At 34.8% G+C, this 27,824-nt stretch overlaps 3 protein-coding genes across 4 annotated transcripts; 1 reads left to right on the top strand and 2 right to left on the bottom strand.

Annotated features, from left to right (window-relative positions):
- Window positions 1–467: 467 nt before the first annotated feature.
- On the bottom strand, window positions 468–17,450 carry rnf145a (ring finger protein 145a). Of its 2 annotated transcripts, none has more exons than XM_059515774.1 (11): window positions 17,099–17,450; window positions 15,335–15,573; window positions 10,765–10,873; window positions 8,096–8,187; window positions 6,027–6,262; window positions 5,769–5,944; window positions 5,420–5,560; window positions 4,485–4,667; window positions 4,238–4,385; window positions 2,267–2,623; window positions 468–961 (listed from the first exon to the last, which is right to left on the bottom strand). In XM_059515774.1, exons 2-11 carry the CDS (start codon window positions 15,516–15,518, stop codon window positions 635–637), a joined length of 1,953 nt encoding a protein of 650 aa, XP_059371757.1. In that variant the 5' UTR covers window positions 15,519–15,573; window positions 17,099–17,450; the 3' UTR covers window positions 468–634. The 2 variants fall into 2 exon arrangements, with proteins under 2 accessions (XP_059371757.1, XP_059371756.1); XM_059515773.1 differs by having other exon boundaries at window positions 15,335–15,578; window positions 17,099–17,404.
- Window positions 17,451–19,693: 2,243 nt separating this feature from the next.
- il12ba (interleukin 12Ba) lies at window positions 19,694–22,195 on the bottom strand. Its single transcript, XM_059516704.1, has 7 exons — window positions 22,042–22,195; window positions 21,654–21,917; window positions 20,968–21,070; window positions 20,689–20,867; window positions 20,446–20,609; window positions 20,134–20,243; window positions 19,694–19,993 (listed from the first exon to the last, which is right to left on the bottom strand). Exons 1-7 carry the CDS (start codon window positions 22,136–22,138, stop codon window positions 19,933–19,935), a joined length of 978 nt encoding a protein of 325 aa, XP_059372687.1. The 5' UTR covers window positions 22,139–22,195; the 3' UTR covers window positions 19,694–19,932.
- Window positions 22,196–24,761: 2,566 nt separating this feature from the next.
- Window positions 24,762–26,409, top strand: LOC132110110 (EF-hand calcium-binding domain-containing protein 9-like). Its single transcript, XM_059516702.1, has 4 exons — window positions 24,762–24,968; window positions 25,162–25,310; window positions 25,537–25,713; window positions 26,230–26,409. The coding sequence occupies exons 1-4, from the start codon at window positions 24,833–24,835 to the stop codon at window positions 26,356–26,358; spliced, it is 591 nt and encodes a 196-aa protein (XP_059372685.1). The 5' UTR covers window positions 24,762–24,832; the 3' UTR covers window positions 26,359–26,409.
- The last annotated feature ends 1,415 nt before the right edge of the window (window positions 26,410–27,824 follow it).

Here is a 27,824-nt window from a genome sequence, read left to right as displayed (position 1 = left end):
TATAAGCCTGAGGCCGCTTCACGACACTCGATGCTGCTTAACACTGTACTTTTGCATATCAAAACTCCTATACATATATATTTGTACATGGGTATATATTTAATATATAACTTGATTCAATGCATACACACCAAAATATTTGGTATCAGACAAGACAAACTTTGGACATTGCTTTATGTCATATTTGTGCAAATGCAGTGGCATATATATGTATATATATTTTCTCTCAATAAAACAAATGGAGAACAGAAAAAAACAGGCTACTGCTTTTGGATACTTAGAGCGTGCTAGTGGATATGTGCTAAGTGCCTACAGAGCATCACAGCACTATATTGAAAGCTAACATGATCACATTCAGGTTGGTGTTCGCTGGAGATTGTAGTTTCGTAATAAAGGGTGAGGATTGGGGAACAGCTGGTGTTTTGGTAGATGGTAGCTTTCTGAGCTTTAAAATGTATGACTTTCTGGATGAGAGGGGGATGGTAGAAGGATATGGACCGTATAGATGTCTCAGGAGCATTCCATGTGTACATATCAGTCACAGAGTGGGCCGACAGTGTCCCATCAGACCCTCTGCTGTAACACTGTCTTTTGTCCAGCAGTGTGTGGAGTTGGGTTTGGCTCAAGGCAGCTTTTAGGATTGGAGGGAGGAGCAGGCAGGAGTGTCACAGTCGTCTTTTAGCCCAACCGTGAGGTCTGACGCTGAAACGAGAGTGGCGTCGTATTGCTGGTGAACCTGGAGAGCTGAATCTGACTCTGGATGCTGTGAAGGGTCCAGATCACCTGCTAGCTGTATTGGGGGCTCTTGTGGCGGGGCGTCCTGTGTTGAAGAGCCGGGTTGTAATGAGCCTTTCAGCTGGTTGTGGCAAAGAGGGCAGGTCTCCTGCACATACAACCACTTTTTCAAGCAGCCGGCATGGAAGAGGTGACTGCAGGGGGTGATCACAGCTGACGTCATGTCCTAGATTCAAGAACAGAAGAGGAAAGTTATATAAAAAGAAATAATAATTAATAATAATTATTATTATTATGTTGTTATGTTATGTTGTTTTGTTGAGTAATAATAATAATAATACAATTATTATCATCAATACTATAACAATTATTTATAATTATAACATTATTATAATTATATATAATAATAAATTATTGTAATCATCATCATCCTCATCATTATTCCAGCAATGGCAAATTATTAAGTATAGTTAATAATAATGATAATAATCATCATCATCACCATCATCATCATAACAATAATAATAATACATTATTTTTTTTATTAATATGTTTATTATATGTTGAGTAATAATATAATAATTTTCTTTGTACATGATTATTCATTATACTGATATAATAATTTGTCATTGGTATAATAATAATGCAATTTATTAATAATGCAATTATTAGTAGTATTCAGTAATATAGTATAAAAAAAAAGTATAATAATTCTTCATATATTATTATTATTGTTATGATTATTATATGATATCATTTTATCACTGAATCATTTATTCAGTTGATTTGTTCGGAAAGCTGATTCATTCAGGAATGAAGCAAGTGACTGTGTTTATGAAAGGATAATCATGAATCATTGACACTTTCATTTCACGGCTGTGTTTGCTTTTAGAGAAGCGCAGCGGCTCAGCTGTGACTTTGTTTTAAACTATTTTCATTGACAAAATCAGCAAAATCAGGCAGTAGTGTTATAGTCAGACAATATAATACTGTCACTTAATATTAACTTACCTTATTGTTTATTGAACTGTTGTGTTAAATCATTATCACATTTGCAATCTCCCTTAATAATCTTTAAACTCTTGTCAATCTCAGTTTTCACTTAAAGTGTTTAAGTGGATGTTTTTTTAAGGTTTCTTTCTAGTGTGTTGTGAATGTGGTTGTTAGGTGGTTGCTTACTGACCAAAGTCAAAACAGCAAACCCTTAATTAAATCTCTATTATATTCTAGCCTCTGGATAAGGCTCCTTCAAATTAAGTCTACAATATTGTCCGCCAAACAAAGAAATTTTACATCCAATCATTTGGGAAAGTCCTTCCTTAGCAAGCCACGCAATATTAGATATGTCCATGTATATAATACAGATGGTGTGGCACAAATTATGTGCATAAGTTTAATAGTTAGAGGATTGTATGAACAATAGTGATGCACCCTAACTGAACCCACCATCTATCTAGCACAGAAATACACAAGAAGACACCTGCTACAGAATTTAGCTGGGTATCCATCACACACACACACACACACACACCTGGTAGCAGATGGAACAGATGTCATTGTGCTGCTGGAGTTGTTGGTGAGAAGCTGTAGGTAGGCTCTTGATCTTGTTGACAGCATCTCTGCGGAGCAGGAAACTCTGCCAGCCCAGCTGGGCCCTCAGCCACACGTTATAGTAAGAATGGATGAGCACGATGGTGGAGCCCATCACGGTCCACTCCCCAAACACCGTCTCCGACACACCGTACGCCACCACGCACAGCGCAACCAAGAACTCCAGCAGCCTGTAGGTGCCGTTCACCCAGTAGATGACATCATCCATGTTCTCCACCGGAGCCTTGCTGAGCTCCTCCACCATGAAGAGCACATAGATCAGCAGCGTGCCCAGCACCTAAGAGTCAAAAGAGTTTAAAACAGAGGGAAGTTGAATTTCACCTATATTCACGCAATAATCACACTCCTACACACCTGTAATAGGTTTTTTTACAGTTACTAGTAGATAGTAGGGTGGTAGATGGCCGATGAAATGCTGATTATATATAATGTAAGAATATGTAAAATTATTAGTAATTATTTAATAATAAATAATCATAAATATATGATTTTTTACATATAGTTTTATTTTTTGCTTTGCATCGCAGGAATAAATTATATATGAAATATATGAAAAAAAGAAAAAAGTAATTTTAAATTATAACATATCACAATATTTCACACACCCACCCCCACACACACACACACCACAATATTTAAATCATATAAATGCAGCCTAAGTGAGCATAAAAGACTTTCTTCAATAACATAAAAAAAAATTGCTGATTATATATAATGTAGAAATTGGTCCAATAACCACTTGTTTCACACTTACTCAAATTATTAAACTGTATTAATTATTATGAATATATATATATATATATATATATATATATATATATATATATATATATATATATATATATATATACATACATTGTTGGTATTAATAAAAATGTAAACAGAATATCACAATTATAAATAAATTACTATTAATAAATTAATTATTTAAATATCAATAAACATTATTATATTTCGTACAAAATATTGTTAACATTTTACAATAACTTTACATTTGTTAACATTAGTTTAACTGTATTATAGGTAACATGAACAAAAAAAAATACATCTAAAACATTTAATAATTTTAAATTCAACATTTACTAATACATTATTAAAACCAAAAGATATGTCTGGTAATATTAACCAATGGAACTGTGCTGACATTAACTAAAAATGAAAAAATTAAAATTAAAAATAAAAAGTTTTTTAATAACTAAAGATAAAACTTACATTAACTAATGAATTATATAATATAACCTATCTGTCTGTCTGTCTATCTGTTTATCTATCTAATGTGTGTGTGTGTGTGTGTGTGTGTGTGTGTTTACAGTATGTACGTATACGTTTTAATAATTAAGTTGTAGAACACATATGTGCATTATTTCCTCACAAACAGGATGCAAAGATTCTCTTAAAGCAGAGTTTCATTTCTCCTTTCTTTAAGAATAAACTATATTTAATTTCCCTGAGATACAGGATATTTTTTGGGAATTACGGTAAAGGCTCACAGAACCAGTTTCAACAAGATGATCAGCGAGAAACGTAAACATCATCCAAATAACGGGAAGGTCTTTTTTATAACTTTATATTAGAAAACAGTTAGAGAACAGAGAAAATCATATAATACATTTTTATTAGATCCTTTATTAGAACTGCATTTTGTATGGATAATGCTACCAAAATCCATTAAAATCTCCAAAATGGTTTATCAAGATTGGGTTCCAATAACATATTCCATATCAGGAATAAAATCTCAACACAATGATAACATTCCTACAGCGCCATACAGAAAGTTACAGTTTCTCACATTCATTTCTGTTCAGTTTCTACTCCTTTACACTGTTTCTCACACTCACTAATGCTGTAGTTTATAGCTGATGGCATGTTTGTGTTTGTGTGGGAGCTTTACCTGTAATGAGGTCAAGATGCTGGAAGAGATGATGATCAGCAGCCAGAAGTCCATGTGGAAGAACTGACATATCATGTAGGACATGTAGGCTGGGAACACCAGCAGAAACGAGCACAAGCTAACCGCTCTAAAGTGTTTCCATAAACTCCTGATGGCAATAATGATTATAAAATAATCAGAACATTAAATTACAATGTTGACTTGTATAATACATAAATATTTGACTTCAGCAATCATCGTTATGTACTTGTCTCTGGAGGCTCCCAGTGCCAGCACTATGGGATCAGCTATCTCCAGCATAGACTGCAGGATGGAGGCCACCACAATGAAGAGGATGATGCTGAGGAGGAAGGCTCTGTGGATGACCTGGAGCTCGATCAGTCCAGTCTGAACAGCGAGGATCAGAAGAGTGATTCCCTCTGTCATTCCCCTGAGAGAGAGATGAGGGATTGATGGACTCGTGTGATTTCCATAGTCAATTGTGTAAAAAAAAAAAGGTGCCATAATGAATCAAATATGGACTTCATGCCAAACTGTTTACCAGGGTTATAATGGTATAGTTACTTAAGGAAAGATTAAATGGAAGACAGATTGGCAGCTCAAATAGAGGTACAAAGTATGAAGAAAAGCTCCTTTGCCGAGATAAGACACGTTCAATGCATTAAATTGATCAAAAGACATTTTGACACTAAACACATTTATAATATGCTGAAGGATTCGTATTTGAAATAAACACTGGTCTTTTGAACTGTCTATTAAGCAAAAGGATCCTGAAAAAAAGTAACAAAAAAATTAAGAGGCACAATTGTTTCAGAATTGATAATAATAAGAAATGTTTCTTTAGTAGCAAATCAGCATATTAGAATGATTTCTGAAGGATCAAAGGACACTGATATAAAATAAATTTGATATAAAACTGATATAAAAACTAATTTAATTTAAATTTAAAAACATTTCACAATATTTCTGCTTTTACTGTATTTTTTAATAAAATAAATGCATTTAAGTCTTTCTTCAGAAACATACTATATTATTAATATAATTAATATGAATAAAAGTAAATAAAAAATTAAAAATTAATATGTTTTATTAATTAATAAAAAAATAAAAAAGACAACATTCCTTTGTGTTTCATAAGAAAAAAAAATCTTTTTGAGTGACAGGAGGGTGGGTATATGATACCTGTGCATGGTGTTGTCATTCATGAAAGCCCTATAGCCCTGCAGGTAGAACTTGCAAAGAGTGAGCACTCCCAAAGCAACGAATGAAACGGTGAAGACCAGGCCCAGCAGAGAGTATGGAGTACAACAGCACTCTGCAATACTGGAGACCATTTACATTTAGAAAGGAAGTTGCTGTGCACCTTCATGTGACCAAAATCAATCAAACATTTAGCATTTACAAACAGTCCATCAAATATTTTACTGGAAAATAAATCAAGATCAGTGACACATGTTATTCTATTTCTCTATGACGATCTTTAGTTTAATGCTCCGGATTGCCAAGCAGAGCAGCCTGAACTTCAACTCACCTGGTGAGAAAAAGGAAGAGCAGCCTCTCTCTAGATGTGGGCTGGTCCCGTGTGCTGAAGTATGTGTAGATTTGCAGAGCAAACAGAACCAGCCAGAAACACATGAACAACACAGGCAGAACCAACTGATTCCACAGAGACATACCGAGAGCCAGCAAGCCATAAACCTCCACCACCTACCAGAATAATATGGAGAAGAGCTTAATTCTTGTTTCTTTGATTTAACACTGTTCTAAAACTCACTCATTAGCCTCTAACCTGTGCAAGTTCCCGGTAGGCTGTCTTGGCCAAATTAAATGGCACCAGCAGGTTGGAGGCCAAAAAGTAGATGACTTCCAGGCCTGTGAAAATCATGGCAAAACGATTGACGAAAACGATGGTCTCCAAAGGGACCAGGCACAGCCTGGCCACCAGAGGGAGCAAGTGCGCTGAGAACAGCCAAATGCGCTTGGTCTGCATTACACAGGAGCACAAGGTACAAACCACCAGCTGGCCTATTCACACATAAACACAGAGAAATAAAACATCTTATTCAAAAAAGAGTTAAAGATATATGGAAATGTTAGCAATAATAAGATGACTATTAGAGTACAGCAAAGCATCAGACCTAAATCTGTGCCGTTTGTTCCCTACTGTACTCACTGACATAAATGAATGCATCTGTTCTGGCTGGAGTTAATTAGGCCCTACAGATTTTAGAGTAATGGCTGAAGGACCCAGCAGCACTCAAGAACTCAATGAGCACAATAGTGAAACAGCAAGCAGTAGAATCTCAGATGCTAGGGATGTATTTCACCACAAAATGAAAAAAGAGAGAAATTAGATGCATACATAAAATGAATTATGGACCAGCATATTCTCTCAAATGAGGGGGAAAAAAATCTCATTAATCTGATGCAGTAAGAAAATAATTCTGTCTGTAAACAATGTCTTTCTAAGAAATAACTAAATAAGCAGAAATTGACAAAATGACAAAAATGTCCATTCAGTACATGAAGTACTGTATTAATGTATACATAGGATTATACTTTAAAGTAAATGTACTTTACGATTCAAATAATTATTTTTATTTACATGAAAGCAGGTCTTAGTTTAGACCAATGTTTTATTTTTACTTTTTCACAAATTATATTTATGGTTTGGTTCAAACCTTATATTTTGATTTAAAGACTATACATAAAGACCTACAGATTTTTACTGTAAATTATTTTTAAAGTACGCATAATCTTTGCTATGTACTAACAAAAATAAAAAATTAATACATTTATAAATAAAACCCACCAACATTTCTGCAGTTTCAGTAAAGCCAGCAAGTTTGTTAATGCATTAACTAAAGTTAATTAATGGGATTTTATTTTAAAGTGTTACTTATGCAAATCGTGTCGTTTATTATTATTATTATTATTATTATTATTATTATTATTATTATTAGGTGAAAAATGACAGGGATATATTTGGGTAGTGAGATTTTCCTCCCTAATTGTATAAATGTCAAGAGTAACATAGAAAGAGAAAGGATGAAAAAAATATAGTTCATGAGAAAGCAAGAAAGTCAGAGGAAGGGACGGAAAGTGAGAGAGAGTTAGGGAAAGTATGATATATTACAAATAAGGGGAAGGGAATACAGTATTTGTGAGTGAGAAAAAAAATTAATATAGGAAGTGAGCTGGAGTGGTTTTGACATTAAGCAAGGATGGTTCTTATAGAAAAAGTGCATCTCTGGCTTTAGTGTGGTTTAGGGCAGGCAGCATATAAGACGGGAACAAGAGTGGGAAATGCCTTGACCTCTGACATCACATCACATCTCAAGACATGCAAAACTACCCAACTCTCCCTAGAATGACACTACATGAGCACATGTTCCGACTGAATAAGAGCTGTAATGAGTCAGTATTGGACTCGCACACAACAGGACCGTGACTTGGAACATTCATTTGAAGTCAACATGAAATCAGAACTGGCCCGATTTAACTTATTAATACAACATTAATTCATAGATAGTGCTTGACTGTATATTATTTGAAATACATTTTTATTAATTATATACATTTAAACAAATTATATTATTTTATTAATAATTAATAATTAATTAATTAATAAATTCATATTAAAAACAAATATTTGATTTTGGTATTATATCGTACAGCCCTCATAACAATAATTCATCAGTACACATTATTCTAATGAAAAAAGTTTTTATAATCTTTTATTAAAATGTAATAACTTCTTACTGTAAAACTAGCTTTTCAACTGACATCACAAGTGTCCCTTTCTTTCAGGCCTGCAACAACCACTGAGATGCTTTGGTGAGTTTGTAAGGCACTTACAGATGAGCGCAGTAGTGAAGCGGTTGATGGATAGAGGCTCCAGGTACAGCGGGCCCTCATAGCCTGACTCCAGTTCACTGCGCACATAGTCCCTGAAACAGAGAACAGAGACCTTATTCTAACCTCTCACAGCGCGACATTCCCTGAGTCATCACAGCCTGTGGAGGATCTATACTTACAGCCCGAGTTAGACAAGAGCAGAGCGGTGGAACCATTGGTCCATCTGTTTTTATCAGACTAGAGTTCCTGAGAGAACAATCCCTTATATAACACTCAGCTCCCACTGAGCAAACAAAATAACCACTACTGACATTCAGAAGTTTAAAATACTCCTTTACCCTTAGCTAAGTTTTTTTTTTATAAGGGGTCTGCATGCCCTAGAGGCTATGCAGGGGCTCCAGCAATTATTTTTGATCTAAAACTAATTTTTTTTGTGGTAGGAAAAAAAAGGTCCTGTATAACTTTGTTCTTGGAACACAAAGGTAGAATTTCTGAATAATGTGCTGGTCGCTCTTTCTTTACACAATTATAATGCATAAAACTTACGCTTAAAAAAATATGCAAAATTATAATTTAAGCAGCATAAAAGTGGACAGTAAATGCTGTGCACTTTTAAAGCCCTCCAATATCTTTTGGTAAAATTTTGATTATTGAAATGGCTTCACCAAATCATAATTTTTTTTTCTACATGACTCGGACAAGTTGGGAGATTAACTTGTTTAGAGGACCGAATGGATGTCAAATATGGCACACATATACCTGAATAAACATTTACAAAGCTTGCTTAAATTCTAATCTGAGCTTGGCTCTGCTCAGTTTGAGCAGGCAAAGAGGGAATAAAGGGAGGCAGGTAAGTTACGAGCTGGCAGTAATGGCTTTGCCCCACTTGGGTGATCTTAATTTGAGCAGCCACTGCTTTTTCTACCAACACATATAATGCTGAGAAATGTGCTGTCTCTTAATCTGACACTAAACAGCCAGCTGTCAAACACAAAACACCACACTATATTTGGGGACCCATGAGCCTGGCAGAGGAGCCTCCAGTAAAGTAACATGTCTGTTGTAATGCCTGCTCAGATATTAACGTTTTTTTCTACCTTCTAAGCATTAAAAACATTTATTTTGTTTAGCATTAATATGAATGTTAACAGAAGTAAAAAAAAAAAAAAATCGTCCTTTTGTCTAGTTTCTTTGTTAATCACATTATTAATTAGGTTAATAATTCATTATTGTTCAAACAGTACTAAAGGTATTAAAATACAAAATAAATAAACATTTATGTCCCATGTAGAAACAACTGCATAGAGGTTAGAAAGACATGAAGGCAAGTAAATAATAACATAATATAATATACTATATAATATACTACAAAACTTTGGGGTCCATACGCTTTTAAGAAATTATTATTTACCAAGGATCAATGGTGACAGTAAACTTTTTTTTTCTATTTCAATAAATGTTCCTTAATATGATATGATATATGATATGTGATAATATAATACAATACAATACAATACAATAAAATACAATTTTGGAGTGACCTATCACATTAAAGGGATAGTTCACCCAAAAATGAAATTTCCCCATGATTTACTCACTCTTAAGTCATCCTAGGTCTATATCACTTTCTTCTTTCAGATAAATACAATCAAGTTACTGTATATGAAAAAATGTCCTGGCTCTTCCAAGCTTTATAATAGCAATGAATGGGGGTTGAGATTTTGAAGCCCAAAAAAGTGCATCCGTCCATCATAAAAAGTGCTCCACATAGCCCTGATTGTTAATAAAGGCCTTTTGAAGCAAATGTATGCATTTGTGTTAGAAAAATGTCCATATTTAAAACTTTATAAACCATAATCTCTGGCTTCTGCTAACCATCATATGTGGATTCACGAGAGAGTGGTGTTCCAGTTTAAAATAAACAAAATAATAAATATAAGAAAAAAATTTTTTTTACTTAAATATAAAAAGCTAATATTTACTCCTTTTTATACATATGAATTTTCATCATTTTCAAACTTGCCGGCAAGTAAGTAAATGTGCTGCCAGATTAAGTGCTGCTGAGTGAAGAGTGAAACCTGTAAGTGAATGAAATGACACAGTTTTGTATTGTGCTTTGAAAACAGCAGCGAATAGCCTAGATTTATGCTTTCAGTTCGAATGGAAATCGTATACGGTATTAGTTAGTCGATCTAAAATGGTAAATGTGCATTAATAGCTGTCAACCATGTTGGTACGCAAATGCGTAGTCTGAACTTATTTACACAGGGCATTTTTTTGCTCACACATGCACACCTGCATACCACTTATGTGCACCCCTAATTATAAAGATTGGAAGAGCCAAGACATTTTAAAAATTACTCCGACTGTCTGAATGAAGAAAGTCATATACACCTAGGATGACTTGAGGGTCTGTAAATTATGGGGTTACTTTAATTTTTGGGTTGAACTATCCCTTTAAGGACAAAGTAACAAACAAAGATAAGTGTGAACAAATATAATCAACCATACTGTAATAAAATTACCTGATTTAAAATGCATGATGGATTCTCTCTTGATGAATGACAAACACAGTGTTTTCAAGGGAATTTTAGTGACTATCAGGGTTGTTATGGTGGGAGCAGCTTTTCTGTCAATCTCTTTCTAATTCTAAAGTCCTAAACTCTCACCTTGAGATCTGGTGACCAGCGAACAGCAGCAGAGCAGTGAGCACATACAGGTAGAGCTGCACCAGGTGCTGTCGGGGCAGGGTGAGCAGAACCAGACTCAGGATGTAGCCTGAAAGAGAGGGGGATAAAGAATGAGACCGCTGTTAGACTGCTATGTGAGGATGCTGTCAAGCACACAGAAGGGCCTCTGAGGACACATCTCTCTCAATATCTCTCAGACCAGAAGAGAGATTCCATTCACTCAAGACTGTCACACAGCCAGAGCTCACCGACTGAATTATCCGGATATCCAGTTTATTGATAGTCACACCTGCATAAAGAGTCTTTGGCTAGGCTCAGAAAGGAATACTAGCACACTGTTCAGTGTGCAGAATATACCATAAACTACATTTTTTTTAATAGCATATAAAACAAACAGCATGCAAAATGCAAATATAAAAAAGTAGTTTTAGTAGTCTACATTGTTTACACATTACTATATTGTTTATAACTTATTTGGCAGTCTGATGTGGATTATTAGTAAGATCATGTAAAAAAATATATATATGTTAGTCATGCTGATTTTGAAAATTACTAGCCTATATCATTAATGTATTAGCTATAAATAATGTTTAGACCAGCACCATTTCAAATGTGTGATTTAGCTTTTATACAATAGTAACTTACATTGTAAACCTGAAATTTACAACTACAAAATCTATTGCGTTTGTGAATGAATCAGTGTTTCTGAACAAATCATTTGAATTAATAATTAGATGACTCATTAACACACACAGCTACATGTTTCATTGCTAAATTAATCAGTATTTTTTAACTAAGTAGGTGAGTCAATCATTCATTCACTCAAAGGGCAATCACTTGTCGCCACCTACTAGAATTATAGAAAGATGTAACCTGCAGAAATCGTCACTTAATATTCTCAACATAATGTACTAATACACAAACTGACTGGAAAATACTGACAGTCTCTTCTGGAAAGCGCAAACAGAAACTATCGGAGTGATAGTGATAAGTCCCAGTGCTGCTGAACTGGCACTCTTGAAGCAGTGACTGGCCAATCAAATTCAAGGGACTGGAACTAACTGCTATTTAATGTACTGTTCATTTATGTAACTAGTAGATCATCAAGTTATTTTAGGCATACAGAAAATGTGCAGCATAAACAGTACAAGTTGGATGCTGTTTTGAGCCTACTGTATGTTATGGCCATCACTGAGAAAATGGAAATAGTGGACAACACATTTTCAACATGAGAAGTAGTTTATTGGAATGCTTGCATTATACATTTACCTAATAAAACGCCTTCTAACAGGCCATTATTTCCTGAAAAAAAGTGTTTTTAAATGTAAATAGATTCAGTATTATATGTCATAACGAACAAGGGTATTGTAGTACATGATGCAGCCTCCAGACTGACATTTACTGGCTCACGCTGAAGTGTTTGTGTGTCCATACGAGTGTGTGTAGACAGGATGAGGTGGGAGATTAAGGCTTTTGCCATGCACAGATTAAGCTTTAATTACTCCACTGCCAAACCCTCTTGATCCCTCCTGTTGCGTAACTGTTTATCTGACGTTCAACACTCACCCTCTTCAGTTCACTTCTGCCATTCACAAATATAAAAACATGCACCATACTCCACTGTCTAGAACACAGGAGAAATGCAACACAGTGGAAATATTCTACTTGGATTGAAGACACAAAGTTTATCTCAGTATTGATTAATGTGAAGTATGCTGGCACACTAGCTTGAACCAATGCAATTACCTGGGAATAAAGTTAGCGCTGAAATATGAGGAAGCTCTCGCAGGGTCAAAGAGCAGAGGACTTGGCCAGGTTTGTGGCTGGATAAAATGGTGAAAGACAGCTCATATTATCCATAGGCAGTAAAAACTGAAATTGCCCGTGATCTTGCTGACAGTAGATGTTCTCCATGTCTCAATTTAACATCTCTGCTTTTGTGTCTTTAGCCAAACCAAACTCTCTGTACTTTATCTTCTCCTATATATATGTATTGTTAAAAAGGGTTGGATGGACAATGCTCTGTTTCCACAATATAATCATAGGGCTAAAGTCCAGAATATATATAGAGAATAACAAAAAGTGGAGTTGTTCTGCAGAAAGGTCAGCTTCATAGTGTTAAGTAAGGACATCTCTATTAGTTCTAATAGCACTGCAGTGTCATATTTTGAAACTGAAGTGTTGAACAGACAGAACAGGCCCATTTTTTCCACTTCATTATAGTGCAAAATCCATAGGAGCTTCTCAGGGCCAGGTGGTTTTTCTTAACTCTAACAAAAACCCAGCAAGCCTGAGATTAAAGAAATGCACCAAAGTTTCTCCTGACAGCAACGCTTTTCATCTGTGGGAGCTACTGTACTTGGACTAAGTCCCCCATTCAGCAGGGGGTCCTGAGGGTACTGTAGCACCACCAACACTGAACAAGTTACACCTGCAAAACAAAGCTGCAGCCAAGAACAGTAGCTGCTGAATTTCTATTAAACAGAACACCAGTAATGTTCCTGCTAGCGGTAGCTCTGAAATGTCTAAGCAATAGCTAATAAAGCGCACTGCAGAGATGGAGAATGGAACTGTTTTCTGCTTCTTTGTTTGTGTAATAACCGAGAAAAACAAATCATGCCTGTTTGTTGTAAATTATTAATTTATTGTTGTGAATACACTAAATCTACTACATGTTGGAATTTTAGACAGTTAGTGTGGAAAGAGAATATTATGTTTAATAAAAAGGAGAATGTCATAAAAAAAAAATCATTTAAATAGTTTAAAACACATGTGCAGCATTTCCAAAAAAAAGTAGTCTTTGATTTATTTTGGTTTCATATGTATTTATTATGGTTTTAATAAACTTAATTATTTTTTACAAATATAATCAATGAATGAATAAATAATTCATTAAAACATTACAATATTGCAGAGTTTTTTTTATTCAGTATGTTTTTGAATGTTGTTTCCATATGAATGATTAAATGGACTAAAGATCTGTCAGTATGCAAAAATATCAGTATGCAAAGTAGCAGTTTTAAGGAAATATTAATAAAAAATTATAAAATAATGAAAAAAAATATTTTTTTAAACAAAGTTGAAAATGTCAATCCATTCAAGTCAAGTCACTGTATGTATAAATTGAATTTTGAATAAATTATTACATGAGCATAGTTGCATTGGCACAAATTACAATGTGTATCCACCCAAAACAATTACTTTTTATTCTGTAAGCTAGATGTACAGTGTGCCGTATTGTTTTGCAATTTGCTGGGTGTTAGTCTGTGTTCCAGAGTCATTACCAGAAGCTGTCTAACCTCAAAAGCCTCCTCTCCAGGGTAAATAACAGCCACATGGGCATAGCACATGACCACGACCACACACACACACACACACACACACACACATACAGACAAATCAGTGTCATTAGGCTTTGTTCCTTTGGGTATTACACAAACATCTGCTCCAAAAGCCAGTTTTCCTGGAGTCTGTGGCTTTATTTAAAGTTTATAAACCATAAAAACATGGGTTGTGTGGATGAAGTTGTACTAAAGTTACTTACAAACAAAACAAACTGAAACCTAAAAACATGCATTAGAAGTCAGAAACCCTTTCAGATAGAAAAACAAATGTGAACAACTGAGAAGGGGAGAAAATAAAGTAATTCGCAACAAAGAGTTTCACAAACATCAACACAGCACGATCCTTGTGAATAACTCATGAGATGCGTGTGTTTGGATGTGTGCAGCAGATGAATGGGGGCTGATGCTACGCTCCACTGAGTCTTTTTAAAACTCAGGACAGGGGGCTGAGAGAGACCTGTGGGCTGAATCAGTCACCTCTGACTCCAAACCATTGTCAGCAGGACCACGGGGTAAATAAACAGCGAGAAATAGGTTTGAATGGGTTATTTTCATTTGATTATTCTTTTGCATTTGAAGTTTTTGCCAGCTCATTTAAGTTTTTTTCCATTTTTCACTCAATCATCTTGCTGTCTGTGCCAGCATTACTCAAATGAGTGGCAGTCTGGAGTAATTTGATGAGCAGGCCACCTGGATGACCTCTAGAACAAAGCTTCTCTCCTATTCCAACTGCAAAGAATCTTCAGAGACTCTTCGACTTCCCTGAACTAAAACAAACCATGCTTTTCTGTAGCTCAAACAGTACAAAGCCAAGGTCATGGGTTCAAAAAAATTGTAATTTGTTAACAGCATAGTTATTATTCAGCCAGCCAGATGTGATGAGAAAATGCAGCTATTTTACAAGGTGGTGATTTACATGAATTAACATGAAGCGATTTATAAGGAAACATACAACATTAAATTATTCGTGTAAGCAGATCACACAAAAACATTAATAAGATGTAAATAAGCCACAAATTCACCAAAATGTAAAATAGATACACAATTCCAAAACAGTGTTTTAAGTAGCAGGAAGGAAACAGGGAAACAAATAAACTGATCTACAGATGAGTACCATGGTGCAGAGATGGTAATACCATGCTACCTTGATGGGCATTTCATGGTATACCCCAGAAACCATCACATAAAATAGTTTTTTTACTCACCCACATAGTGAAGGTAGAGGGCCAGGTACTTGTACTGGAAGAGGGGGTTGTTGTTGAGGCTGCTTCTCTGGATCTTTTGGAAGAAGGAGCTGACATCCCAGCGGTACAGCACCTCTAGTAACATGATACTGGGGACCCGCAGGCCCACATTCAGCACCGCCTCCACCCGCTCCTTCACAGCCATCACTCCTGACTACCGCCAACCACACACAATTCACTGGCACTATCACACACCAGCACTGCACTGATACGAGATAGAGAGCAACAAACAGAGATAGAGAGAGAGGTTCATGAGTGTCAGTCAGTTAAAAAGCCCGATGCATAAGAAAAGCTCTGAAAACAAGACCAAATTACTGATTAAGATAATTATTTCTCAACTGAATACATGAGCGAATACAAAAAGTTTATATGTAGGTTATAATTAGACAGACTAAATTTAAAATGTGGCAGCATTGTACTGAAGTGGTTATTACATAACCTGTTTGTTACCCTAGGGCTGCATGTTTTAAAACTTACACAAAACACAGTGTAGACGGTGCATAAAAACAATCTGATAAACAGCATTATATATAGATAATAATGTAGAAAACTTGATTGTCAAAGTTTCCAAAAAACTGTATAGCAGCAGTCATATAGAAAAACAGTTACATGATCTATTTTGCACTCAGTGTGCTACCTATACACACTTTTGTAGGAGGTGTACATTTTTGTAAATGTGTTTGTGAAGTAGCCTAACTTCTGTGGGGAATACGCCAATATATGTGTATATATATATATATATATATATAGAGAGAGAGAGAGAGAGAGAAATATATGAAATATATATATATATATATATATATATATATATATATATATATATATATATATATATATATATATATATTCTTTTTGTGAGATATAATAATTAAATATATAATAAAGGTATATATATATACAGACAGAAGGCTATATGTTTGTATTTTTAGCAGGAAAATGTTTCGCCAGCCTACTGTTGATATGGTTACCTCGTAATGCTTGAGCATTTCTGCCACTTATCTAACTTTTGTGATTAATGAAACCTTCTAAATCCCTTAAAACGTATACTTTACTTGTCTGTATAAACAAATACTTTTATCATCACAGCTTGTTGTTTGGACTTCCTTTGGGAGATTTAAGCTTTACTAAAAAAGTATCCAGGCCCCTCGACCCCAAACCCCGAAACCCGACGTTTCGCACTCTGATAAAGTGTTTTCTAATGTTAGAGCCAGCGGGAGCTGTCGAAATGAACTATAGTAACCCCGACCACATTGAAAATTCATTATGTGTGACTGGTTGATCTCACAATGAGCCTGTTGCAGTACTAAATAAGCGCGTCTACAAAAATAACTTCGTTTTTCGTGCGATTGACGCAAATAAAAACAAACGAGAGGATATTGATGTAGCCAATGTTGTCTGTAACGTTACACTGACGCGACGCTGCTTTAGCACGTTGTGATTAGGCTACCAGTGTTAAACGTCTGTAATGAAAGGAAACCTGCACGGAAATATTCAGATATCTCTGGTCTCTAATTGCACGTTATATATATAACGTTAACAGCGTTACTTGGATGCAGCTATAGCTATGTAGTACGCGGCTAACGTTATAAATGTGCCTCCTCTCCTATCTCTAGAGATGCTGCTATGAACTGCAGTGACCTCGGATAACAAACACTGACACACTCATGTCCGTTTCCCCCGCTCAATGAACCGCAATTTAATAGACAACATAAACATTCAACTTACACAATTAGGACTCTCGCAAGTGCTCACGACTACGATGTCCGACCTTTATTCTTCTGTCGGATGTCAACCATGTTGACGGAGGAATGAACGTAGTGGTTGGCGGTCTCAGGGAAATGGCATTCCTACCAACGCGGCGCGGCACCTGGATTGGTATCACATCATCCCGCAGCCATTACAGATCGCCACAGTGATCGGTACTGAGCATGTGCGCCGCGAGAGCGGATTAGCGTGCGCGTGGCATCGTGAGGGCACAGCCACACACTGGACACTGAGAGAAAAAGAGGGAAGAAAGAGAGGTGGTGGACAGGTGGAATGATAAGGAGTCACACATTCACACGGGCTATGAATAATACAAAAATGATAATCGACTTTAATTTAGGCTATTTGTGATACTGCCTTTTCACATTAATATATCTCTCCGCCATTGCCTTTTTGGCGTTGAGAAAAGTCAGCCTGAGAGCCTATTATTTCTTTCAATAATAAAACACATAACACACACACACACGGATCAATAGTCGAAGTAGGCCTGTATATGTATTATTTACAGGCCTACTCTGTATATGCGAGAGTCCTAATTGTGTAAGTTGAATGTTTATGTTGTCTGGTATTAGTGTGTTTGACCCTGGATCACAAAACCACTCATAAGGGTCAGTTTTTTTTATTGAGATTTCTACAGCATGTATGGTTAGTTAGTATAGGACAAAATTTAGCCAAAAAACACAAATATTTGAAAATCTGGAATTCGAGGGTGCGAAAAAAATAGAAATATTTGAACAATCATTTTGACCCATACAATATATATTTGGCTAATCCTACAAATGTACCCATTCTACTTATGACTTTTTTTGTGGGGTTACACACATATACTGTAACATATTTAATTGTGTCAGTGTCAAAATATATATGGACCTTACTGTATAGGCCTATATATATATATATATATAGATATAGATAGAGAGAGATAGATAGATAGATAGATAGATAGATAGATAGATAGATAGATAGATAGATAGATAGATAGATAGATAGATTTAAAGAAGTGTAATGATCTATCTATGCTTTTACACACAGAACAAAAGAAAAAGCATGGTGAAAAACTGATGACCTTAATCACATTTTGTGGGGAATTATCATCTCCCAACCCCTAGTAATTTCTCCTCTTGTGGTGAAGCCACAGCTGGCTCAGCTATTCACTCATGTCGATGTGAACTTCCCTCCTGTATGAAGCATCATTTACGGAGTATGAAGTAGCACTACGATGTAGGAATATACGGTAAATATCCATTCAGTAATAAAATACAATAGGTCACATGTTAACCCACAACAGCGGTGCCAAAGCAGCTGTCTTGTGGTAAACCAAAACAATAGTTTCAAAAACAAGAGCCCTGGGTCATGTAAAATCACAATCCCGTTATTTTCACCTTGAATTTGTTTGTTTAGTGAAAACTCATTTGTGAAATTACTGCTAGACACTGAAAGGATAACAGGGAGATCACTGTAGGCATTTCAGACTGTACTCTACCTATTTGCATATTATCCACAGAAGGGGTGTCTGCTACATATAGACTGTAAATCATTTAATTATGAGATTGTTTCTATCAGCCTACTAGCAAGAGCACGTCCTAGAGGGAGTGAGCCAATATTCTCTTTTAGTCTCTATCCTTCATAAGTAGGTCAGCAATCTGAACCCTCTTCAGTGTCTCTCATAATGATGTTGAGGAAATGCTTATTAAATCAAGTTTTTTTTGTCACACTTGCCCTGAAATAACTTTTAACTGAAAAGAGTGACTAAGAACTTCTCAAGGTATACATCTCAGTCTTATAAACCTCCCTGTTTATTCCCAGACATAATAATGCATTAAACCAAGTAAATGTACAGGCTCTTTTTTAATTACATGATCTATTTTCATTTTTTCATTTTCATTCACCTCATTTAAAATTGCTTTTTGTCTGGTTTGTGATTAAAGTTCCAGTCACAGCTGACCAGAAAAGTTAATGATGTAGCCCTTTCATAAATATTTTTTATTATTATAATTTTATTTTATTTTATTTTTTGTGATTTACCAGTTTCAATTAATGAATGGCAGGTGTGTTTTGGTAAGTTCCTCAAAATTAGTTAGTAATGCACCAATTGTGTCATTTCCAAAAACCCAACATTTATGTTTTTTACAACAGGCAATTCATGGTGGTTAATGTCACTCATGGTGTGTTACACATGTTTTTTCGAGGTTTCAATACAGGACTTGTTTTTCACACAACACTTGAACAATCAGTAATCAGCTGATTTAGGTGGTTCTTTTGATTTGATGCCCGAACTGGGGAATAGCATGTTGCTTTGCTCCACATTGAGATGTGACAGTAATTCCTGTCTTGAGCAGTCTTATGTGTGATCTACAGAGAAAGAAAACACATTTGCACATAATTAGGACCCTAACGAAGTCCAAACCTTTCAATGTGAGTGATATTTAGCAAAATACACACTGCATAATAGTTTAGGACTGGTGAGAGACATCAAGTGAAATAATTTCCTAAATCTAAACATTACAAAGCAAAACCGAATTAAGAGCATTTATGTCTTAAATAATCAAGTAAAGACATCAGCAATCATAATAAATACATTTAACACAGTTAAAATGTACTACAGTTATAAATAATTCATTTAAGAGCATAAGTGTTATTACAATAAATACATTATTACAAGAACACATATTATGTGTTTGCATTTAATTACACAGTATATGACCAGAGAAGGCCTTATAGAGTCAGTCATTGTTCATAACTACAGAAAGCATCATAATGGTTCTATAGATTTTTATTTAATGATGCATAATAAATTATAGCATCTTTAACTTTGGTACTCGGTTCCTCTGCTTTCCGTTTTTCCTGGTTTTGCATCTAAAAATGATCAGAGAAACTTTGTATTATAATGTGTGCAGAAAAGAAACTTTTGTAAAGCTATTTAAAAGGACATTTAAATGGGAGTATAGCAAATTAATCTTTTGCTAATGAATATAACAAATCTTAGATACACATACTTGTACTGGCTCCAGTCACTCCATGAGGAATTGCAGAATTCGTCCTTGGCTCTCACACAAACACACATCCCTTTTTTCACTGGCAGCCGGTGACTTTGTGTGAATAAAATCTGAGCAAAACAAATATTAATATATTTAAAGTTCTGACCAAAATGTAAAAAAAAAATATCACAATTGAAAACAGTTATTTTAAATTGTAACAATTTTTCACAGTATTACTGTGTTTTTTTTTTTTGTTTTTTTTTTTTTTTTATTAAATAAATACAGCCTAATTATTCCGGATTGTCTTTTGACCAGTAGTGTGTTGATTACCTCTTGTAAGTTCGGTTTGGAGCAGTCACATTTTTCACGTTTCCGACAGCGAACCACTTGGAACATGAGAGGGAAGTAAGATGATGGTGTGTTCCAGGAGTGTGGGTATCTGACCTCTACAGATGTTTTGTTGATCCTACTAATAGGCACCATGTCAGGCCTCACTAAGGAGAGCAGAAAAAAGTTAATATTCAGTTGAGCGGCAAACGGATTCAATATTCTTAGCAGTTTTTGAGAGCTCACCGATATCCATGATGTAGAACTTTGTATTGTAGGATTCAACAACAAAGCTGCTTCTGGAGTATATGGTCAGGTTGATGCGCTCCACCTCCTCTGCATAGGGACAGTAGTCATGGTCCAAGCATGTGATAGACTGTCCTCCGTCATCCAGACTGCAGCTGATGTTGCTTCCACCATGAGGACTGGAACAGAATCAGTCAAGATTTTTTTTTTTATTATTGATTTATTGTTCTCCATCGTCATTGCAGATTGCAGAGCCTAAGGTAAGACTGAGAAACTTACCGTGTGGCTTTGATATGAACAACATGGCCATTCCTGTTCTCACCCCATTCCCATTTACATTTGAAGGAACCGCCGTAGTTATTTGTTGAACAATAAATGTAACCTTGTTTGGTAATTCAGTAAAAAAAAAAAAATTATTCAGTAATAAAATGATGATAAACGAAAACATGTTATATCAATTATAAACACTACCATTCAAACATTTTGGGGTAAATTTATAATTATTATTTTTTAAGAAATTAATGCTTTTATAATGCATATATTTTATTTATAATGCTACAAAAGATTTAATAAATGCTATTCTTTTGAACTTTAAATTCATACAATCAAGAAAAAAAAAGTTTTTTTAAGCACCAAATTAGAATGATTTCTGAAAGATCATGTGACACTGAAGAGTAATTACTGTTTAAAATGAATTAAAGTACATTCAAATAGATAAAAAAATTATAGATAAATAACATATTTCAGTTTTACTGTTTTTACGCACGTTTTTCTAAAATAAGTGAACCTTTAATGATCATAAAAAATAAAAATCCTACTGACCCCAATATATTTTTCTACAAATTACATGATATAATTTAATATTTCAAATGTTTCACTATTGAAGGCTTGAAAAGATTTAAAATCTTTACAATTTTTAAAATCAATATCACGACAAGTTTACACAATGTTAAAGATGGTTGTACCTTTCTCAGGAGTATTCTTGATAAACTTCCTGAAGGACCATTGAGCCAGCACCAGTGTGTGGTTTAGGTAGGATCCCTCACTGTTGAAACAGGAGTAGTTGCCCCCCTTCCAGGCCTCCACTGTGATGACGATCCTGTTTCCTTGAGCCTCCAGATTTTCCTCGTTGTTTCTGGTCCATGTAATATTTTCCCCTTCATAGGCTTCTCCACAGATAAGTGGCACCATGTTTTCATCTTCACTTGCATCGACATTCACAACAAGCACTGATGACAGACAATAGAAAAACATTTGAGAAGTGCAAATATAACAATATAAGCTTTAATACAAATAAAATAAATTCAGCAGTTTATAAAAGAGAGCTCAAGTATTTTTTTCAGACAAACAAACCATTTGGTTTAAGTGTCCAGTAACTCTCAGCTGTTTTGATGGATCCGTCAGCAGAGGACCGGAGAAACAACAACATACTCAAAAAGAGAAAAAACATCTGATGGTCGAAAAAAGAGAAAAGTTTAGTCTGCAATGAATACTCTTAATCACTGATTCTCAGTTGTGACTGCAGGTTTCCTCTTACAGAAGGCGAAAAAAAATGCTAAATGTAAATAATAAAATGCAGCTAATCATATAGTTGTGCTTTTAAGAAAGCAAAATGTAGACTTATCAACTTCTAAAAGATAAGTCAAAACATATCCTGTTGTATCCAGTTGTTCGCTTTGCTTTGTAATATGGATATTACTAACAGAACAAACGATAGGCTAAATATTTTATTTGTTAAACTGGTAAATGATACTTCAGTTGTTGTTTATGCAAGTATAAAATTGCTAATTATGTGCTGATAATCTTACATATTATTGGGCCTATGCAATAAAAATGCATTAAAATATATTTAAACAAAATAACCGAGTGGTTATTTTAATGACAATATAAAATGAGTTTGAAATAAGACTTACCATCGATCTCTCAAAAATCCAACAAGACTTCCACAACCAGAATGACTTTGCTTTGTTGTTGTGTTTAGAATGCAAGCTTATAAGTAAAATGTCAGGAGGACAGAATTTCCCTGACCAGGAAAAGTCCACTGCAGGTTATAGAGGAACCAAACCCTGCATGAGCAACTCCAGAACCTTCGCTATTCTCAGACATCATCACTAATTCTCTCACTTCCACTGAACCTTCTCACTGTCCACTCTCTTCTCTAATAGTGGACTATTCAGAGCCTATACATTAGCACGGCCCATTTGATATATATATTCTTTACCGGATTGTATTATATTGGGCAGGAAAACATAAGGCATAAAATTGCTAAGTGGTTTCCAAGGCGGACTATAATTGAGCCTAAGGGTGGGAAAGATGTTAAGTCAATATTTGTTTTCCAACACCTTGGGTATTTTTGCCACAAGTTCTCATCTGAAAGCAAGAGGATGATTTACCTGGTTGCGTTACTGTGTTTAATTTGCTTGTCCCTACTTTCCTTTGGTTTTTCCATTTCACAATTGGGTTATTCCCCTTTCCTGTCAGATAATGACATTGAGTGATTTGTGCATTAAAATTACTGATTTTGAAAATTACTGATACTGATTACTGATTTAAATTTCACAATAAATGCTGATGACACTATTCCACCTGACATATCAAAAGAGTTTTAAATGCGCAGATAACATAGGAAAAAAAGAATGAAAGAAAAAAGGAAACAAAACTGTCAGTAGGCCTTTTCCCAAGCTGTTGTTATAAAAAGAATGCTAAGAAATAGCATTGTAATTTTTTTATAGCCTATGCCTACTCAGAACATGGACTTTTTACCAATAATAAACAAACAATTTTAGAGGAGTCCAGTTAAAGCACTTATTAAAGGGGTCATATGATGCGATTTAAATTATTCCTTCCTTTTTGGAGTGTTACAAGCTCTTGCTGCATACAGAAGATCTGTAAAGTTGCAAAGACTAAAGTCTCAAATCCAAAGATATAATCTTTATAAAAGTTAAGACTCTTCCACACCCCTCTGAAACGGCTCGTTCTAACACACCCCCACATCTCTACGTCACTGTGGGAAGATTAACACCACCCTAATGTTCACACAAAGAAAGGCATACCCTTTATTCTCATTGTAGTATTGTTGTTGCCACCACCATGTCGTATAGATGCTGTGTGTTTCACTGTGAAAGTGAAACTACTTTGTTTGGCCTTCCAAAAGAGGACGATACTCGATACTTTTTACCTTAAACCGCATAAACACATTTCATTACACCAAATACACCAAATAATGTTCTTTTTAGCGACATCATATGACCCCTTTAAACTTTCAAGAACACCCCTAATCTCTATAGTAAACCCACAAAACCAAGTCACGTCTTGTTTACAATTTATTTCCAGGGTGCATTGTACAACATGCATTTATGCTATCAAATTGATAGTGCAAGTAAGAATACAACATTGCTTATTTAAAGTAAATAAAATAAAATAACGTATATGCTGTGCCATAGATAGGCTACTACAAAAGAAAAGGCTATTACAGTGAATGCATCCAGGTTGCGATTGGAGCAGTGGATCAGGTCTGTGCAAAATTTCCCCACGAAGTTTGATAATGGAGCACAGCCAAAAACAAACATGCACTAAGAATGAACTTAATTATAAGTGCCAATGAAAAATTTCATTTTTTTATTAAATAAACTATTGCGACAGCCTGAGCTTTGAAGCTAGTAGTTGTGACAGCCATAAAAACTGCAGTTTTCAAATTAATGAAAAAAATTATATCGAGTTTTTATATATATATATGTTTTGTGATTCAACTATTTTAAAACTTATTTAAAAGTCAGTAAACTTAATATAATTTAAATTGAAATTACTCATACAACTAAGTGGATTATACTGACGCTGTTCAAGCAGAAAGCTGTAGGTCTATATGTCTCATTTCTGTTCGCCTTTGGCGTTCTTTAGAGCATTAGCAGTACTCTCGTAAGACACACGTAAATGCCGTTATGTACTGAAACATTGGAAACAAAACCAATGGTTTAAAAACAGTAGCTAATATATAAATATGAAAAGGACAGCTGCGTATTTTGTCGCCTTCTCCTGCCTGTCATTACTAAGCAACGGGGTAAACAAAACAGTGTCTAATTACCATGGTAACAACATTAATTGTTGATTGATAGTGGAAGCAGTTAACATTAATCTAAAGAGCAAAATGAAGTTAAAAAAGGGGGTTTTCTTCAAGTATTTGAATTTCAACAAGTTTCATTGCCTTCTCTCACTGACTAACACAAAAATAATTTATGATTATTTTTGTCTTCTGGATATTCATGAGAAAAAAACACTGAATGGTAAGAATACGCTAATAATTACTTGTTAATGCGCATTTCCCCTTTAACACAAGATCAACTGACAAATCTGTAATTTTTTTATGTAATCAGTCTTTTTATGTAATTTTTATTCATCTGCAATAGGTGGATACATTGCTACAATGGAATTTCAGTATTTGGAATAACTGTGATGCTTTTCTTTTCCCTTCCTCAGACATTCAGTTCTACCATTTCATGAAGCATGTGACAACAATGGGGAAGAAACACATAATGCTGACGTTCGACATGCTGGATTGGGATGGTGATGGAGAAATTGGTTTTGAGGAGTTTTATATGATAGTCTGCATTCTCCTCAGTAGTGAAGTAAGACATTCTCTTACAAAACATGACCACATCAAAAACAGCCCCCCCCCCCACATGTACCACAACCATACAGGGCTCACAATATCTGAGCAAAAAGCCACTTCCTCTTTTTAATGCTGCAGGAAAAACCCATTCACTGCAAATTTCCTCTGTCTTTATCATTGTTATTGTTTTATGAGAGGTTGTGATCAATGTCACATGTGCTGAAATGTGTATCTGTACATAGCACGATGTGGAAGAGACCTTCATCTGTCACCATTTCCTCCCTGTCTTTGAACTGTTGGATATGGACGGTAGCAAAACCATCAACCTGAAAGAGTTTAAGACGTCTGGATTCCTTTTCAATCTCAAGGGGTCTGATTTCAAAAAGATCTTGAACCTGTTTGACATCACTGGGGACGAGGTACAGATGTCATACAACTACCAGTGCTGCTTAACCATCAAATATTGAATCTGTTAACAGCATTTAATATCAATGTACAATCCTCCATAATTACTAACATACATGCAACCACAATTTGGTGACTATTAACCACTGACTACTACATTTTCATAGCACATAAAAATAATTGCATTTTAATTTGCAAATAACAATTTGTCACTGTTAACAGATTCTTTCAGTAAAGGATGCATAAATGGCAATCATATTGCTAGCGCTTTTCAGCAAATGAACACTATTTGATTTTAAGTTTTTTTTTTTTTTGGTTAAATAGATAAACAAAATAACACCTAAACGTTATGTGAAAAATCTCTTAAATTAATTACAGAAATAGCTAACGGCAGGCGACCACATCCAATGTGTACATAGAGAGGGGTTATCAATTTCAGACAAATTTGGAAGATATTATTCATGGGGATTGTTGTATGATCAAACCAAAACTTGTACATAATCTAAAATGAAATCTTTAATTACCAACAGTGCCTGAATCTAAGTGAGTTTCAGAAGTTTACCATGATGTGCATGGATGCCCAAAAGGAGTTTCAGAGAAAACGTGGAAAATTACACCGTCTCATGGACATCTGCACATATTTTGTGAAAGAAGATTAACTTCATTTACTCGACTGAGTAAAATATGCCTCCTAAAAAAAAAAAAAATTATAAAAATAAAGGGTCTTCTGTTTATTCTGACTACTGTCTTATGTAATTCATAGGAAAAACAATATCAGTAATTGTAAGCATCAAAAGTAAAATAGAAGAGACAGTGAAGTAGGCCTAAGAAGGTTAAGAATGATATCACATATATGTTTACCTATAACGTAGATCCCAGACTAGTCGCATTTTTACTCAAGTGAAAATTTCTCAGGCTATATTCATTTCTGTTAAAGATACATACAATTTAGCTTTGGCTACACAAAAGCTGTTAACATATTTCCACTATGAATGCCCATGAAAAATATACAATTCATTATCGGTGCACTGTGTGAGGCTGTCACAATGGAATCTGTTGTCAGTCAATTTTGTAGGCTTTCAGTAAAATGTCAACAGTCATTCAATTTCGAAACAGAGCATGAAGAGTAAAATGTGAAATGTAAAATTAACTTATCTGACTACTATTTTTGCCAACAATATTAATAAATTGTATACATTTGTGTGAGCAAAATTTATTCTAATTTAACATTTTCTGTAAAACACATTTGTGTAACTGACCTTATGGCTATTGAAATATAACCCAGTGACAACTAGGCCCATCTCTCTATACATATGGCCTACTATTATAGTTCCATACATGATTTTATACATGATTTGTTTATGACATATGCTTCCCTTTGCCCTGAAACCCTTTAAACGTTTAAATGTTTCTACCACAATCGTTTATTTAGTGAAACTGAACTTTCACATACATACAAATGAGAGGCAAAATAGGAGAGAGAGAGTTTACTTCCCACATTTACCACTGAAAGGGAAGTTGACGGTCACCTTTAGCAGCTGACAACAGTGACACACTGTCCTTTCTGAATTTTTTTTACGTTTGACATTTAGTATAAGTTACAGTTGTTATGTTATACATACGAATAGCATGTCAATGTAGATTTGCCTTTTTTTAATGCTTGTGTGATCGTCTTTCATGAATGTTTTAACTCAAATTATAGCCTAAGCTCTTTTGGATGTTCTACATGACAGCCAGAAGAGGGCAATAGCGTACCAGTGCCCATACCCTTGCATAGTCAACATTTGAGTCAGTGGCAGAATTGATATCTTTATACTAGAGTACTCTTCCTACTATATCTGTGCACTTTAAAAGTTCAAAAGATTGGGGTCAGAATTTTTATATATATACTTTATTTAATTTTAGTTTTGAAAGAAATTAATACTTTTGTTCGAATACAATGTGATAACCGCAGCCATAAAGCAAACTGAAACGAGAAGACTATATATTTTAGGACTTAGTTACTGAAATGTGGAAGATTTAAATGTCAGCATGAAAGTAAAACTACCAAAGTGCTGATTATAAACATTTGTACACAAATACACACATCAGGGTCATTATAAAAGGGCAAAAACTTCACATAAAA

Source organism: Carassius carassius, chromosome 29, assembly GCF_963082965.1.
Source record: "Carassius carassius chromosome 29, fCarCar2.1, whole genome shotgun sequence".
In the NCBI taxonomy this organism is placed as follows: Eukaryota; Metazoa; Chordata; class Actinopteri; order Cypriniformes; family Cyprinidae; genus Carassius; species Carassius carassius.
Note: the sequence above shows the minus strand (reverse complement) of the source record. Positions and strands in the feature narration are given on the sequence as shown.

Excerpts from the sequence above, each read along its gene's own strand:
- rnf145a (XM_059515774.1), bottom strand. The coding sequence starts at position 15,518 with ATGGCTGTGAAGGAGCGGGTGGAGGCGGTGCTGAATGTGGGCCTGCGG. Across the intron at positions 5,945-6,026 it reads CCTACCGGGAACTTGCACAG|GTGGTGGAGGTTTATGGCTT; the intron begins GTTAGAGGCTAA and ends TTATTCTGGTAG. Across the intron at positions 4,668-5,419 it reads AATGACAACACCATGCACAG|GGGAATGACAGAGGGAATCA; the intron begins GTATCATATACC and ends TCTCTCTCTCAG.
- il12ba (XM_059516704.1), bottom strand. The coding sequence starts at position 22,138 with ATGTTTTTTCTCTTTTTGAGTATGTTGTTGTTTCTCCGGTCCTCTGCT. Across the intron at positions 21,071-21,653 it reads CAAGAATACTCCTGAGAAAG|GTTACATTTATTGTTCAACA; the intron begins GTACAACCATCT and ends TTACCAAACAAG. Across the intron at positions 20,244-20,445 it reads CCAAACCGAACTTACAAGAG|ATTTTATTCACACAAAGTCA; the intron begins GTAATCAACACA and ends TGTTTTGCTCAG.
- LOC132110110 (XM_059516702.1), top strand. The coding sequence starts at position 24,833 with ATGAAGTTAAAAAAGGGGGTTTTCTTCAAGTATTTGAATTTCAACAAG. Across the intron at positions 24,969-25,161 it reads TGAGAAAAAAACACTGAATG|ACATTCAGTTCTACCATTTC; the intron begins GTAAGAATACGC and ends TCCCTTCCTCAG. Across the intron at positions 25,714-26,229 it reads TTGACATCACTGGGGACGAG|TGCCTGAATCTAAGTGAGTT; the intron begins GTACAGATGTCA and ends AATTACCAACAG.